Source organism: Pagrus pagrus (genome assembly GCF_965226575.1).
Source record: "Pagrus pagrus genome assembly, chromosome: 16".
Lineage (NCBI taxonomy): Eukaryota > Metazoa > Chordata > Actinopteri > Spariformes > Sparidae > Pagrus > Pagrus pagrus.
The window spans coordinates 20328102-20345573 of record NC_140200.1 but is presented as its reverse complement, the minus strand read 5'-3'; the positions used below and the strand labels follow the sequence as shown (position 1 = coordinate 20345573).

The 17472-nt window shown below is 37.7% G+C and overlaps 2 protein-coding genes across 8 annotated transcripts in view; one reads left to right on the top strand and one right to left on the bottom strand.

Annotated features, from left to right (window-relative positions):
* Positions 1-1374: 1374 nt before the first annotated feature.
* The window catches only part of LOC311271838 (uncharacterized protein), a 42801-nt gene continuing 26703 nt past the window's right edge, over positions 1375-17472 (top strand). For 3 of the 7 annotated variants that reach the window (XR_014624488.1, XM_084377724.1, XM_084377727.1), the window contains exons 1-3: positions 1375-1636; positions 3188-3478; positions 3814-3907. Coding sequence is in view for 4 of the 7 variants with exons in the window: in XM_084377724.1 (XP_084233850.1) it covers positions 3260-3478; positions 3814-3907 (313 nt within the window). In the remaining 3 variants the exon portion in view is untranslated. Of the gene's footprint in view, positions 1765-3187; positions 3479-3813; positions 3908-17472 lie in introns of those variants that run through there. The other 4 variants (XM_084377728.1, XM_084377729.1, XM_084377725.1 and 1 more) reach the window with 3 other exon arrangements.
* LOC311271841 (12-(S)-hydroxy-5,8,10,14-eicosatetraenoic acid receptor-like) lies at positions 5672-11595 on the bottom strand. The gene is made up of 3 exons (XM_084377736.1): positions 11037-11595; positions 9326-9731; positions 5672-8430 (listed from the first exon to the last, which is right to left on the bottom strand). Exons 1-3 carry the CDS (start codon positions 11189-11191, stop codon positions 7930-7932), a joined length of 1062 nt encoding a protein of 353 aa, XP_084233862.1. The 5' UTR covers positions 11192-11595; the 3' UTR covers positions 5672-7929.

The window sequence follows — 17472 nt, the reverse complement described above, 5'->3', positions numbered from 1 at the left end:
TCAGCCTTTTGTGTGAGTTAATGATCATGCTATTCCTAGCTAACCTGTCTTTAGCAGTTAGCAGTTAGCATTTGTATAATTTTCCATAATTATGTAATTTAACCAACAGTTTTTAATTGAAAATATAATTTAGTGACGTCACACCAAAGGACAACACAACTGAACACTTTCATAGTGTTTCAGAAAAAGTTAAATATTTGAATAATGCTGAGACAAGAACTTACTCATGTCATTGGCTTCATAGGAGGCTTCAATAACAGGGGTTTGAATGGGGTCCTTCAATTAAATAAAGTTGTTGGAATTGCCCAATTTAAAATCAGAATAAGTGTCACACTGAAGGACATGTTTTTTTGTGACAAAATGTATCGAGTTCCTATGCATTTAGAAATATATGGATGAAAAAAATGATTGCCATTTATTAAAATAAACTATTCCTGACTTATTTATAAACAATTTATGCTTTTTTTTAAAAACTTAACTTATAAAAGTTGTAATTTATTTAACTATGCATGTGACAGTCACACCATAGGACAATTTTGAGATTTGACTCAAAAATTTAAAAAATCTAATAACAAAGCAGTTTTTATAGCAACAGGTCCATGTAAAACAAATAAATGTTTAACCATTTACTGTATTTTAAATTCATTTTTATCTTCTGTGACAGTGAAAAATACATGTCATGTCAACAACCCATGTATCTTTAATGGTGGGTCACGGGCCAAAAGCAAACACCTATTATATTGTATTGTATTGTTAAGATGCAAAATGGTACCAGGATCCAGAGTTCTCTTTATTGATTGACCTTATGCACCAAGTGTCACTCTGCCTGCCGTGCTCAGTTTATGAAGAATGATTAATTATAAAGGATTATACATATTTAAAGTGCATTTTACCTCACAAAAAACAGCTTAAAAAGCTATTTATGTTGTTGATCTAAAATTATTTTTAAAAAATTCTCTAGAATTTTCTCTCTGGCCCACAGCCTTCATCGTAATTCAATTTTTGACTTAATCCATCCTCCTTTTCCTTCTGGCTGAGTGAGTCATCAATAAGAAAAGGCTATTTCTCATATATTTATATTTTGTGATATTTTTTTTCATTTTTAACATTAAAACACAAACAGATGACTAAAAACATTACTAAATCTCAGAAATGCCAATGATATGCACAACACTGAGGTGAAATAGGCCACTGTACAACATCTACAAGTCTTTTTTTACCTGTTAGAAAATAAAATAAAAACCTGAAATTCAATTTTTCCTAATTAAAGCACAATATAAATGCTTTATTTTGAAGAGTATTACCGGAAGGGTTTGTCGTATCGCTTTCCTAATTAAAGCGCAATACTAATGCTTTATTTTGAAGGGTCTTACCGGAAGGGTTTGTCGTATCGCTACCTTTACACCTGCTGCAGGTCCAAATAACCGTATGTGCTGTAACGTTTCAGTGCCTACAGCTACATCACTGTGACACAAGTTAAATCTCTGCCTCCAGGCAGCTTCTCCGTCCGCATTTAGCGTGAAGTTGTTTAGTTGTGACGATAAACACGTGTTGTGTCGGAGATGATGCTCAGTAACTGTAGCAACAGTCAACTTCCCTCAACGGTTACTCGCCTCAGCCTGACCGAAGTCCAGAGGTAAATCTAACTACTGTTTAATAAAATATAACTAACGCTAACAGAATATATCATCTGTCGCTGCTTCCTGAGATCCCACCGCTTCTGAAGGGTGATATTACGAGTTTGTCCGTCATTCATTTGAAACTGTCAGTTGAAAGTTAACTAAACTGCCTTAATTTATTCAGTAAGATAAAATGTATAGGTTGTAAATGGAGTTTGGCATTCAGTTGGGGCTGAGTTTTGAAAGCTGGTTTGTACTGTTGCTGGAGTTATTTAGTTAGTTATTTAGTTAGCTTATTTAGTTAGCTTATATATGTACATATATTTACATTTCTTTTACTTTTGAATTAATGATTAACAGTAATATATTCAAGTCACGAAACCCTTATTTCCGAAAGATAGTTATCCCAAAAGCCAATCTTTGAAAACATGGCTAACCTTAGTGAACCATTGACACTTACTGTAACTTTAATGCTCTGAAGACATTTTAAGACTCCTGTACTCAGCTAGAACAAATAATTTCTGTGGGTTTATCAGTAAATAACTTTTACCACGTTCAGTTGCTACCCATTTATTCACTAATCAGCACCAGATAAGCTATAGCCAAGTGGCTAACATCAACAGTAATGTTAGCTAAACATGTGTCACACCTTCCCAAGCTAACCGAACTGCACCTCACTTTTTACGAAATTATAACTTTAATATTAAATTTTCCATAGCGTGTTTATAAGTTAAAAAAGTGCTTGTATATATTTAATCACGTTTAGTATATTATAAAAGCAGAAGCAGCGGTTAATCTTCAACAAGAGCAGGAAGAAGAATTTTCTGGCAGCCATCTTAGTTCATTGAAATATATTGCAACTCCAAAAGTAGCTAATTTAAAATCTTTGCTGTACACCTGATTTTTCTATTCTTGTCTGACAGTACATATATGAGAAATTAAAAATGTCTTTTAAACTGAGGCGAGTGTGGTTGAACAACCAGTAGTTTTAAAATTACATTATTTTTTATATAACTTGTCTATGCTATGTTAGCTGTTAGCTTTTTAAAGTCAAATGCCATCATTAGGGAATCAAAGAGCTAATGTTAAGTATAGCACAGGCAAGAGCTATTTAGCGTAATTATTTCCTTGTTAGTTAATCTTACAGATATTTAGAAATGCCTTTTTATCTTCACAAAACACGTGTATGCAAGGTTAGAGTTGGCTAACAAAGGCATGACTCATATAGCTAACTAGCTGTTTTCACTAATGCTAATGCTATCACTTGCAAAAATGTTCTCATGTAAATGAGGAATAGGGAATTCATGAGACACAAAATGCTTGAACTTCAGAAAAGTGTCAGAATTCATGAGAGTTTGTTCTTTTTGCAGTTTTCCAAAAAGACCAAATTGACTTTCAGCCTCTATATTCTTTGTTCCAGTTGCTCTGTCCCACTTATGAGAGGCTCTAATACAAACAAATATCATGATATGTCATTCTCCTCAATAACGTTAAAGCCTTTTAGTTCATTTTCATTTCACTGTGGCGTGTTTATGTTATTAATAATCCACCTGTAATACATTTTGCAGCTGGCTACATTCAGATGAAGACAAGCTTGATATTGGGGAGCTGCATACAAGCTGAGTGAGTACCGTCCAGCAATGTCTGCTGAACCAACCATGGAGAAAGCATACCAGAGGACATGCATGGACTCAGATCAGTCAGTTCAGTCTCCTGCACCACTAACAGCCACTTCTGGAGTCAGTGGGGTGGAGCACCAAGGGGAAAGATTGGACCCGCTCCCTGTTGGACAATACCAGCCAGCTGCTGCCAACCTGGGTGCTGAAGCTGTAAAGACTGACAATCAGACTGTGCAACAAGTAGGTATTAATTTTCTGCATTACACAAAATCTCATGATTAAAGGAAAAGTCCATCAATATTTTTTGCAAATTGTCTCAACATTTATGGTACATTAACAATGGAGCTTTAAAACAGGAAAAAATAATTTTAAAGGTTGGATTTTTCGTATGGTAAGGAATTGTTTTTATTCAGTACCGTTTCATGCATGTCTGCCTTTAGTTTAGTTCCTCTTCTTGCCACCAGACAGCAGTAGAATAACAGATTATCTTTTCTCCTGTAAAGCATCTGAAACTAGTCATTACAACATGTCTTGTTCTTTTATTGGTCAAGTTCTTAAAGTTTGTCTTTTGGCAGGCTCCAGCTGACCCATATGAAGTGGTTCAGCAGCAGATTGAGCTGGTCCACAAGGTTCTGCAGGAGCAGAGTAAACTGATGACTCTAGGAAGAGGTCAGTGTCGAACTGCACACACAACTGCTGAGGGCTGTATAAGAAACAAACATTTCCTCATTAACTGCACCGTCATGTGTGGACAGTGGCTGCCTGTGGTTCGGTTAGGGCTGCATGATATGTGAAATGTCTACTTTACGAAACTTTAGTTATCACATCATGCACAAAAAGGTTATATTAAGTCAAAGTAAAGTAGAGAATCACTTTCCATATTAATACTAATAAACTTTATATGTATAGCACTTCTCATACAAGAAGTGCTTCTTGAAGTGCTTCATATGAAAAAGACATTGAATGAACAGGGATATTAGTCGGCTTGAGTCACGATAGTCCTGTACTGTGATGTGGATAGAGTCCCGGTTTACTGGACGGTCTTGACTCAGGAACACTCTGATTATCTTGTAACCACTAGCCAATTGTCTGTAGATATCAGGCTGATGTCAACACAAACGGTGCAGATGAATTAGTAAGCAGACCTTCAGTTTTAGAATTCAAGTTTCTCCATTTGCAATGGTATGTTCATGTAGAACATGTTAGTCAATGAGGTTTGGAGACACAAGTAAGTGCACATAAAATACACCAATCTCTGTGATTCAACTGAAAAGTAGATTGTCGATGCCTTGAACATCGGTCACGATCAAAAATCATCAGATTACCAATCTCTAGTTTACAATTTAGCCTATAATATGGACTTTATATAACAGGACACAACAGTGTAGCTCACTCGTTAAATTGAAGAAATGTCTGATCTCACAATAAATCCAGAGAAGTACTTCAGGCAACATTGGTATCTGATGTAAATTAATCATCAATCATAATCTGAATAAATCAAAACAAGTCTGGACTTTTCTTCTGAAATCATTTCGTGCCATTATCCAGGCCTACTGCTTTTACTACCCTCACTGTTTTTCAACTTGCAATAAAGCATTTCTCAACAAACTTGAACCTAAGCAACACAGAGCACAGTTTACTGATACCGATCATCAAGATTGTGTCTCTTTGTCTCCTTGCCCTGAATTTGTTTTCCAACTCAACACAAATCACTCATCTTGAGCTGAATTCCTTAAGACTGCTTTCAGTCTGTGGGTGAGACATTAAGCCATTACAGGCTTTAAAAATGCAGACAGGGCATCGAGCCAATCTGCAAAGACGGCGGTAACAAAAACACCGATGTACAGTGTATTTTTATGTTTATGTTTATGTTTGACTTTGTTGTTGCTGGGATATTCCTGTTAGCCTGGACTTGACTGCCACCACCAGCTCACCTGTTGCAACACCAGTGCAGCCCGGCCAGATTAAAGGCTACACACCTCAAAATGATCCTAACATTAGAAAGAAAAATTAACAAAATGAGAGGCTTATGTGTCTATACACAGCGTCTCGGAAAGACACAGTATAACAACAATATGTGAGAATATGCCGTTTCAGTTTGCTGTATTTGACCGACCACAGCTGACAGCACATACACAACCTGAACAAACTGTAGCACCTTCCTGCAAAGGGGTGGAAAATGGAGCCTGAAGAGGCTGATTTGCAAAGTCAACAGTGTAGGACGGTACAGCAGGGATGTGGTGTTTGTTTGGAATAACATTACACCTTATGAAAAACAGGAATATGGTTTCAAAAGGCTTTGCATGTTGGTGCATTGCTCAGCGTGTCTGTATCAGTCTTAATGTTTAGCTGTTTAGCTTGCAGACTCTAAGCTGTATCACCTGCATTCTTTGTATTTATAGAAGCAGTATACAGAGATCCTCAGTCAGTATCTTCATTTATACAAATGATTAAATTTTATTAAGCAACATCACAAAATTGTTTACAGTATGAATGAGGAAAGTTCAAAACATCCTTCCAAGTTGCTGTAGTCCACTTGGGTTTGACATTTAGGTAGTGGTTGTTGAACATCATCTTTTACCTCTTTAAAAAAACAGTTTACGCTGATTAGAAAATGAGGATGGGAAGTGTAAATGCAACCACAGAAAAAAATGAATTCCTTTAACTTCTAGGAGCAATAAGATAGTGAAATGTAAATGTACAGATCAGCTCTCAATATGTTCCACCAAGCTAAACCACAATAAGAACAGGTACAACTGGTCTGAGGTACTGACGATGAACACAGGTATTTAGAGTTTCCTGAGTGATGAATGACAGCTATGCAAACATTGTAAGGATAACCGTACTGTACATCAGCTTCTAACAAGCTTCTATAAAGTATGTTGGGTTTCCTATACTATACTGCTGAGTACCTTTTAGATATTGCAGGACTAATAATATTCTGTATAATGCAATCTCTCATCTCTTAAACACCTGGTTTGAAACAATTCCAATAAACAAAAAAGCCTTCAAGTAAATAGTAATATAAAAATATATATATATAAAATATACTATTCAAGCATGCATCTGAAACATAAATTTACATTTTACACTTTTTCTTATAGCCGTCTAAATGATTTTGCAATGTGAATTTTACATTAGATCAGGCAGCAGCTACATAATATAAAGCCTAATGAGTGGAGCAGTCTGAAAGTTTTATACACAACTCTGTTAATCCACTTAAATGCCCTGGCCTTTACTCCCACACTGGTGTTTGCAGTTATTTTTGGCTGAACAACCCTCTTCGCAGGTCTGTATGTGCGTGTACAGACTGACACCTCCCTGACTTCTTCTTTTTCTTCTCTGACTAATTTCTTTGCGTGGGCCAGTGAGTATCATTAAAAGCGGTGATCTTCAACATAGAGGTTTTGTATGACACATTATTGAGCATGGATTTCACATGGATTATAATGAGAAACATTTCAGCTGGGCCTTTGCTGGCATGTTTTGTGAGAAATAAAAAAAAAATGCATTTAAATCATAATTGAACATTCTCAGTACTATTACTTTACAACCCCGATTCCAAAAAAGTTGGGATGCTGTGTAAAACGTCAATAAAAACAGAATACAATCATTATTAAAACAAACCAACAACCTTAAAATTATAGTGCTCCTGAGCCCATGTCGTAATATCCTTTATACAATCATGTGTGTCATAAAGTGGTGAACATCGCCACATCCACATCCACTTCAATGCTTAGCCTTTCGCGGCTGCCCTATAATTCAGCGGAATGTATCTTTACTTGTACAGTGATAGACAATAATCATGTAAGAAAACGATTGTTTTTGAGCAAAAATGATAACATAATACATGAAGTCAACCTAAAATGATCTCAAGCAGGTTGAAATAAATATTTTGTAGTAGTTCCTCTGCAGTACATATTATTTTTGACATACTGGCACCCTGTACCACAAACTTTAATCAATTCGCTAACTGTGACAAATGACTGTCCCACACATGCACAAAGGGGTGGAGATGTGTTAATGTTCTGAGTTTTACAAGCAACAACTCTACTTGTCGCAGATCCCATGTAGCCCTCCAATCATGACACTGTCACCAATGAATCTGTTTACCTGTGGAAGGTGTTTTTGGATCATTCCACAAGTTTGTGTCTTTTGTTGCCCCTGTCCCAACATGTTTGAAACATGGTGCTGCCATCAAATTAAGAATAAACATTTATTTACAAAAATTGAATGCAGTTGATAAGGTAGAACTAAATTGTCGTTGTACTGTTTAAAATTGAGTATATAACATTCTGTTTTATCTATGTTTTACACAGAGTCCTAACTTTTTTGAATCGAGGCTGTGTTCAAAAATATAACAACTTTGTGCACATCTGGACCCAAACAGGGTTATCGTGCTGTGTTTACATCGATGATGGTTTAACCAGAATTGATGGGGATGTCCACAGATGATAAACTGTAAGGTGGAGATGTGATATCAGGTGCCTTCACTGTATCTGATGTGGTGAACCTTTGAGTAAATGTCATTTCTCAGCACTGCTCGACCCAACATTTCCAGGGAATCAGTCTAATCTGCCAGAGAAACTGAAAACTGAGTGGGTGGACCAGTGGTTATACTTTACTACGTGTCTGCATTATGCTAAATAGATAGCCTGTGCTTCTTCGGAGATAGTTACTATGATCACAATTTAAGAATTTAATTTCTCTATTAGCGGCAAAGTAATGGTTCTAGTTCCAGATGTTGTTATGTTTGTGTTTGTGTTTGTGTTTGTTGTTGTTGTTGTTGTTGTTCCGAGTCCAAAGTCAGACTTTAGCAGTTTCTCTTGAAGAACTGCAGGACAGAAGCTGGTTATGTAAGCGTCTTTAAACCCTGAGTTACAGAAGCAGTACACCAGCGGGTCCAGTAGGCAGTCCATGTAAGACAAAACCATGAGGCTGTCGTAGACCTGAACCACAATGTCCTCTGCCTTCTGCAATTTTTGCAGCCTGACGCTCAGCAGCACCGCTCGGGCTATAGCACAAGGCAGGAAGCAGATGGAGAAGACGACGACGACAGACATGACCACGAACACCGCCCTCCTCAGTTTGGTCTTTTCCCCCACAGTTTTCTTCCTCAGTCGGTTCACAATGTGCACAGTGCAGTAGACAAGGATGATGAAGGGGATGACGATCTGCGAGAAGAAGACGACCTAAAAAAAAAAAAAAGGAAAATAAAAGTGACTTTGAGGATGATGGCCAGTACATCAAAATGAACTTTCATGTACATACAAACAGTTGAAAGAGTTACTTGTCTTTACCCTTCACTTTGCTGAGTTTCTGACTCATTTCCAAACTTAAAAAAATAAATTTAACTCATCAGCAGTCCCATACATCTAAAGTCAAATAATAGTATGACATAAACTGTGCACTTTTACATATATACATTTTTTACAATAACTTTTAACAGATCACTGCATTCCTGGGATTAAAATTACTCATTTAAATGCAAAGACAGTGTATTCTTAAAATGGTTGTAATTAGAGCCAGATTTTTGGTGCAGATACTGATACTAGGAAGTGAAAAAGTCAGATATCGATACCGATGTCTTTAAAATGTGATATGATATTTAAAAGTTAAATAATAAACTTCATTGCCTAAAATGACATCGGTGCAGGGAATTACATAATTATAAATTACCCCAGGTAACAGATTAGCCGATACCGATATATTTTAGATAGGCCAATATCGGCTGAAGATATCAGCCAACTGATATATCAGTCGTTCTCTGATCATAATTTAAGAAAGTAACATATAACATATCTCACTAAACAACATATAGGCAGTTTAAGATTATTTTAACTATTGATTCACCTGCTTCTTATTTTGTGTGTGTGTGTGTGTGTGTGTGTGTGTAGGAATGAGGTTGTGTAAATAATTGTGTTAAACGTTAGCCTTGTCGGGAATGGCTCTTTGATGGCAGAATTTATATTGGGCTGTTGTTTGTGCTCTCATTGTAATGAAATCAGTTAAAGCCTTTGTGGTTTTCATGTCATAGGTAAATATTTTGAAGCAATGCGAATGCAAGTGAAGGACAGAAAACAATACCTCTCTGAAGGTGTCTGTTACATCGTGGAAATAAGTCTCAAGTTCGCGGCCATGGCTGTTACAGCACTCAAAGGTCTTCACCATAGTGGGGATGGTGAGGGGCAACAAGAGAAGCCAGATGAAGATGGAGATCTGAGGAGATTTCTTCAGGATTTTGACAAAGTTCCTCCTTCCAAGATGTACCACATTGAAGTAGCGATCAATGGACAGGGTGATGAGGAAGGCAATGCTGGCTCCTCGGTTGAGAAACAGCATGAAGAGCATTGTCTTACACACTACATCATTCTGGCTGCGCCTCAGGTTGTGACGGTAGTGGTAGACCTTGGCCGGAAGACAGGCCACCAGCAAGACATCAGCAACCACAATATTGAACAGGAAGATGCTTTTGTTCTTCCAGAACTTGAACCTATAGAGGAAGTCATTGACAAAACAGTTGTTTGATACTGTTTGCTCAGCATCAAGAATAAGCAGAAGTGCAGACAGTAACTAATCCTATGTTGCTGATTCTGTTGGTCCATTTATCATGAACAACTACTGAATCTCTCCACACCTCTGGTGTGACAAGTCACTCATTCAACACTCCGCTTAATGTTTAAAATAGGATTACTTAAGTAGGATCTACTGGGCAAAGGTTGGGAGTTCTCTGTGGACAAACTGATGCATGTATTACTGTAGAATTATAATGATTATATTTTAATTTTTAGTATCTCATTGTCATTGGTTTTCTTCTTGTACTGTATATTTCATATAGTGGTGAGAGACAAGAAAACATGCAGGCTGGAGTGTGCCTGCTGGAAGCTTTTTCTGAGAGATTCTCAGAGATACTCATATCCACAACAGTACAGTATGTTCCTCATTTAACATGTTTCTGATTATCAGTTTATCTCAAGATAGCACACATACTGTAGCTCTTGTTGTTTTTTCACTCAGTGAAAAGAGTCAGTGAGAGTACATATGAAGAAGTACAATGGCTATACATGTCTCCCATTTTAGAGTAGCATACTAAGTTTGCAATGGACTTTGAATTACCACTGCGTTTTTGTCTGAATGTTATACTTAAATGACCCACTTTAGGAATGTTTACAAGTTTTTAAAGCTAAGTTCAGCATTGTTTTTTTTAAGGTATTAGTGTAGAAATTTCCTTTACAAAAACACAAACTTATTACAGTTTTTGTGAAGAGTCCAAAATGGATGTTAATACTGTCCTTGTCTTCTTCTGCTCACTGGAATAAGCTTGAATTTATTTTTATTTCCTCCTTCAATCAGTCATGAAACTACAGTAATGTATCTAACAGACTGAGCATTATTAGTTGAATCAAGACAAAACTTGGATTGGTCACCACCACTATGTGACCATTTTAACATTAGCATAATTTCACTTTTTGTCTAAGAACATACTTTATCCAGTAGTAGTAGTAGTAGTAGTAGGTCAAAGATATCGCTATGTAACCACATCACCTTTCTGGTATTATCTAATCAATCAATCAGTGAGGCTAAATGCCAGGAAATACCAATCAGCTGTAATGAGTCAAGTTCAAGTATTCAGATCAGAATTACTTGATACATTGGATATTGAAAGTTTTCCCCTCTCTGAAATCTTTCCCTGACTTCTACCTTACTCTAATGCACTGTAATTCATTGTACAGTTGAGTAGTTTTATTAAAAAAAAAAGGAGAATAGGGCAGTGACAAAGATTGATGTTTTGTCATACCTGAAGATGAAGATGTAGAGGACGGACAGGTTGAGAGGCAGACCCAGCATGAACTGAACAACCATCACCCAGGAGAGGATTTCATATGTCACAGGACTGGGTGTTTTGCAGTGGTCAATAGTTGAATTCGTAGACATGTTTTGTTGACTGTTCATAACAGTTTTGGAAGGAGTGCAGGAGAAGTTGCAGTCAAAGTTGTAGAAGTCCTATTACATGGAATACCAGTGGAAAAGGAAGGATGTGGGTTAAAGGTGTTTCCAGACAGGCATCACACAGTTGAATCCTTCGTTTTGGAAGTGGTTGTGGCTGCCTCTGACCCAGAATCTTCTCTCCTCATGCGGCGATTCCCCTTCTCACTGTGATCCGTCAAATTCAACAGTCCCCTTCTGAGAGCCTTACAGTGATTCTGGAGCTCTGTCAAAACCCTGCTGGCTGTGCCAAAACATGCTGAGAAAACATGTGCTGGAAACACTGCATACGCTGAAAAGAAGTGCTGAAAATAGAGAAGAGAAAACACCCTCTGTCAATGAGGCTGCGAGTCCTTGTTGTACAGGGCTGAGACGGCTCCTTCAGAGAGGAAGAATTTATAGTCAGCTGGAGGTGTGGTTTAAACACAGGGGCTTTTCTGACTGACGAGCAAAGCAAGAAAGATGCTGGTTTAATTTTTCAAACTTAAAACGCCATAATTCAACGAAAGGACACTATGATTAAGCAGATAATAGTAGTGTAACGAAGACCTCATGGATGTTTAGTTTCTGTATTGCACAGAATGTGGTAACTGGAAACTGGCAGTTAAAGGTGATCCCCAACATAAATGCTTGTGAAATTCCTCAGGTGGTTGTCCACTCGAAACCATCATGCCTGCACATGTCTAGCTTTATGTGTGGATAAGATGATGAATTGTGTGGGAAAATATTGTCCCTCTAAGAAAATGACATATGAAGTTTCTCTGAGTATTGAGCAATCATGTATACCTGTAAAGACAGGTTGAAAACACATACGAACAAACAAAAAACAAGATTTTCATGGAATATACTGTTTTGTATTAAACTTGGACGTAGTCTCAACAAGGTCAGCAGTAGGCGTCTGGGGAAATATCGTGGCGCTCAGTGTCATGACTAAGACCTGCAGTGCCTGACTCCGTCTAACTCCTGGCAAATCCAAAAATGAGCAAAGAGCTCCACCTCTTTGCTCATTTGATTATTTATTTGATTGAATACCATTATTTGGAGCCTGGTTACTGACACCTAGCTACACAACTAGTTATCGCTGTCTCTTAGAGTGGCCCAGAGTGCATAACTTTATGCCTTAATATGCCTTCAATTAATGAAGTATGTAGGAATTCAGCCCACGCTATAGTTATCATGAGCGAGGAAATTAACGATAGAAAACCTCTATTTGTACCATTTCCCTTTCAAGGCGGGAATCTTGCGGCGATATTCTCCCTCGCTGTCTGTGTGAAAGTTACAGAGGTGAAATGAGGGGACAGTTTTGTTCCGTCTCTGATCCGCCACCGTAGGCAGAAACAGACGACATGGTGTCTTTTTGACTGGAAATGGCGGCAGCGCAGGAAAGGAGTGTGTCAGTCTGATGGTGTTCACAGTCTGACAGCTTAACAGATCCTTCACTCATCAAAAAAAGAGAAATGTCCCACACTTCAACCCACAAAGCAAAGTTACAAGACCAAACAACAGTAATGTGGAAGCAGGTAGTTTCTTTGGTATCTTATATGAGGGGGGAAAAAATACTGCAATTATTTGTGGAAAAGTAGCTGTCATCCTGTCTGTCCTACCGACTCTTTGTCACATTTCTGCCCGAAAACAGCGTCTGTCCCTGGTAGTGAGAGCCAGGCGGCTTCTGCAGTTGAATGCCGATGATTACAGTATGTGATGCGATTCAGAGCGAAAAACTTTACCTCACCATGTCTTTGTCGCCTTCGACTATTATGTTGTCGTTACTGTGTCTGGCAACTTATATAGAAAAAAATCCCTGCAACAGTCAGCCCACCCACCGGAGACTTCAGTGAACTTCCCCCAGGAAAAAACAGCATCCGTTCTTGCGAGTAAAAGCCAGACAGGGTCTGCAATTTACTTATGGTGATGTAATTTAGAGCAAAAAACTTAACTTTGTCACTTTCCACGATGCATGGTGGATGTCAATCACAACACAGTTTAACAGCATCCATACAATTATAAACAGTCGGTGGATACATGTTTAAATTAACAGGTGGAAACTGGGGGAAATATGTAAAAAAAATAACACACACACAGATCTCAGCGTTATGATGTGTACCATCACTCTTTTGGTTCTGCAATGCCAGCATGTTATATGAAATGAAACACTGGAGCGTCTTTAAGCCGGCGCTGCCTGGTTCAGTGTGAACAATAAAAGGCAGCGTAAAGGCGAGCTTACGTTGCGGTGATAATGCAGAATCTCTGTTTAAAATGGGCTTGATGGTCCTTGGGGATTGACTCGCTAATGGAGCCAGCCTCGAGTGGCCATTTGAGGAACTGCATAGGATTACAATCACTGCATTACATGCATTAGAATCTAAATTCTGATTAAATATCCTGATTAGTATATGATTAAAAATTGATGAGGTTAAGCCAGAAAACAAAACAGAAGAAATATGAGTCTATAGTCATGCTTGTGTTGTCATTGCTGGCTTGCTGAATTTTGTTTGAACATGTATGATGTCTACATCCTATTCAGTGGAATTTGAAATCACCTCATGAGCAATAACAGAATGACGCTACGATTGATGTCATCTTCCTCAAAAATCTAAGATCCTCTTTCAGACATGATTGAAGGGGCCCCTTAGGCCACTCTTTGTGACAGGCCTGGCTTCAAAAACCTCTTGGAAAAGCCTGCTTTTGGCAAAACAGCTTGACACACCTGTGGAGTGGGGCTGCGTACACAACCAGCCATCATATGTGGTTCACGGAAAAAAGAGTTAGACTCAGTGTGACACAGGCTAGGCTCTGTACCAATGGAAGACAATGGTTTTGCTGGCCATGTGTTTCTAGTTATGCTTATAGGTGTGATCAGCTACTTGGGAAAACACTTAAACTACTTAGAGCAGAACTGCAAACTGCAAACAGCGGACAAGTGATGTCTCAACCATCGTAGGTCACAGGTTTCTCAGCCGTTAGGCCCAGATCATGCTACAGACGCGGCTTCAAAAACGTCTTGGAAAAGTTGCTTTGGGCAAAACAGCGTGCGTGGTGCGCATCTGCATGTGCAACAGATTCAAATTGGATTAATGGACTTCATGGCTTGCACTGAAAAGTTGAAAATATTTCAACTTCTAAAACCTGCTAGAAAAACATGACAATGACAATAGAGGTAACAAAACAATGGTTTTGCTGACCACATATTTCTAGCTACGTGTCTCAGTGTGGTTGGCAACTTATGTAAACACTGGAGGTACTTGGAGCAGAATTGCATTCAGCGAACATGTGATGTCTCCACCCTCCATGTGCATACTGTATGACAGTCAGATCAGTTAAAACATCATCAATGAAAACTTTAGTCCAGGGAGTTGGATTCAACTTTTTTTCATACATGGTATGATGTAGATATTTGAGATGAACCTTGACAGACAGATTTTTTTTTTAAAATGTTCATTCTCAAACAGCAAAGTTGACATTTTTAAATCCAATCCAAGGAGTGTGTGCAGTAAAGCTTGTGACAGTGTTGGATCAGCTTTTAAACATCTTGTTGTTATTGAAGTCAAACATTAACTAGACCCAGCTACCTCCAATCACTGCTGTTCTTTAACTGGCAAACCAACACTTAACAAGCTACATATTAATGGTTTAAACTTGGACATAATGTCAAATCGCTGCAAAGCCATACACTTGTTAACAGACTTTCTTACAAGAGAAGTGCTTGCATGACAACGTTTGGCTGCATTTTCACATTTGTTTCCCTGCCATGATGCAATATTGATGCATTATTTCTTAAACAGAGCATGTCTCAACACAGTGTGTGTATTTGGACATGTGGTGTGTTGCACCTCTGGCCACAGTAGTGCCACTATAGTCATTGCAACATAGCTTCTCTGCCACAGAAATGTTGTGAAGTGTTCCTCCTTAAAATGACAGGATGATTCTAGTTTACACCTATCATCCTGAAACCCTTTTAAAGGTAGAAAGATAAAAAAACAAAAAACATTACTCTCAAATCCACCAAATCATTAGGGTAACACAAGAAATGATATTGATTGTTTACATGTAAGTGCTTTATAATGGAAAAAGGAAGTACAGACAGATGCATGGTTTAGATAAATAACCTTAATATAATGTGGTGCAAAGCCATTTTGATCTGAGAATTAAAGAAGTTTGCTCTTTGATGGATCCATTTCCTTTACAAAAACACTAGCTCTGCTTGTTCTTGTCTTGTGTCCAAAGAAACATAATTCTGTAAAAGAGCAAAGTTGCTCTTTGTGGAAAAAAATATAAAAAAACAGATATTAAGTTGTCGGAAAGTTGGAGCATCTCACAACATACAGTAATACAATTCAACACTATGACAACACAAATGGCATTAAAAATGACCAAAAGTTAAATCTGGACCCCTCAAACAAAACAGTAAGTAGACCAAAGTCTATTTTTGTGCCCATCATCTGTATAAACTGCAGTATGTTTTTATTGGTATTGCAAAAACGGAAAACAACATGGCAGTTAAATCATGTATTCTCAAATACATTCAGTTTCAGAGTCTCCCACAGGATTTCATGAGACTATGGTGGGTGGGCCCTGGACCCTCGAGGGGGGATTTCAGAATTTTTCTATAGCACTTTCTCCAGTTTACTGACCGCTCACGGTGCTTTCAAACACTTTCAAACACCTTTACCCATTCACACACACATACACTTACCACTGGCCATACAAGGTGTCGACCTGATCATCAGGAGAAATATGGGGTACAGTATCCTGCTCCGATTACTGGATGACTCGCTCTACCTCCTGAGCTACAGTCACCCCAAAACTAAATCTGGTGCACTTTGAGAGTAACAATTAAGAGACTAGATCATAAGTAACATGAACATACATAAAACAACTGTAGAAAATATAAAATGTAGATACTAGTCAAATAAAAGACTGAGCTTAATAAGTCTAGTCCTCACAATTCACTATACTATACAGCCTTGGTGATACAATGTTAACACCATCCCACAGGCTATAGCAATAGGCTAAATAATCATTCTCTTGTTTGTCCATCTGTGAGGAGTGCAATATTGCCTATAGATTGTCAGGTCTGTCTGGTTGATTGTGCTACTGAAAAATATGATTTTGTATTGTGCATGTGCATACCTAAGCAACAACACAAAACGTTAGAGGTCTTTAATGCTATTATTAGAATATGAAACTATGCCAGGGAAATTAGACTTTGGCAGTCTGCCATAGTCAAGGTAATTAATGGAAAACACTGAGTTTTCTGTTACTTATTGGTGAAATAAATGATTCATAGCAACATGAAAATAAAACTTTGTAATTCGTAATTCAACTTTAAACATGAGTTTTCATTGCTTTGAAAAATATAAAATATTGCTTTTATATGTACATTTTGCATGTAGTTGCAACTCTGTGTTATCTGTAATGTCATGAATGATCCTTTATCTTATTGTAATAATTTCAACCATGTGGACCTGCCCCAATGTACTTTATTACCTTGTAACAGCATTATTTAAGCTAACTAGACATCCAGTAATGGTCACTAAAACTGAAATTGTTCTGTACACTTGTCTACTGATGACATTTAGTGCATTCTTCTGGTCTCTGGGTTTAATCCGAAAAAAATAGTTCTTGACTGGAAAGAAGTCAAGTCAGTCAAGTATTGCATATACATTTTTTGCTTATTTGTAATTTGTAACATCTGGGTAAAATGAGCTCAATTAGCTAGAAAAGTTTTTCATTAGCATTAACCCCGATAACAAGTTAGGTAAAACAATATTTAAGAGGTTAAGAGGACAGCTTCTACCTGATGTTGTTTACGCATTAAGCTCATGAACACACCAAAGTCAGAAAGAATGACTTCCCAACCTGGGAAATGCAACTATCTGAGGAGCATGTAAATGCGTTACTACTTCGATATACAGTTTGTAATTTGCCATCATAGGCGATCAAAGCGTGCACGGCCCTGTTTTTCTTGTAAGCTTTATGGTTAAAACAAATTTAGAAAATCCGAAATTACAATGTCGTTAATATTAGACGAAGTTCAGCCTTCTCGTAGAGTCTTGAGTTATGTATCTCTACACATCAGTCTTGCAGGACTTGTGTAGAAAAGTTTCAAGCATGGCAAAATATATCAGAGCATGTTAGAAAATTAGTCTAGTCTACATGCCAATGTTGTCCTTAGCATCAAATTTGCTTTGTAGGATGGAAAATGCTTTACATAATGTTCACAATATTACACTCTACCTTGAGCAAAC

Excerpts from the sequence above, each read along its gene's own strand:
- LOC311271841 (XM_084377736.1), bottom strand. The coding sequence starts at position 11,191 with ATGAACAGTCAACAAAACATGTCTACGAATTCAACTATTGACCACTGC. Across the intron at positions 9,732-11,036 it reads CTCTACATCTTCATCTTCAG|GTTCAAGTTCTGGAAGAACA; the intron begins GTATGACAAAAC and ends CTTCCTCTATAG. Across the intron at positions 8,431-9,325 it reads TAACAGACACCTTCAGAGAG|GTCGTCTTCTTCTCGCAGAT; the intron begins GTATTGTTTTCT and ends TTTTTTTTTTAG.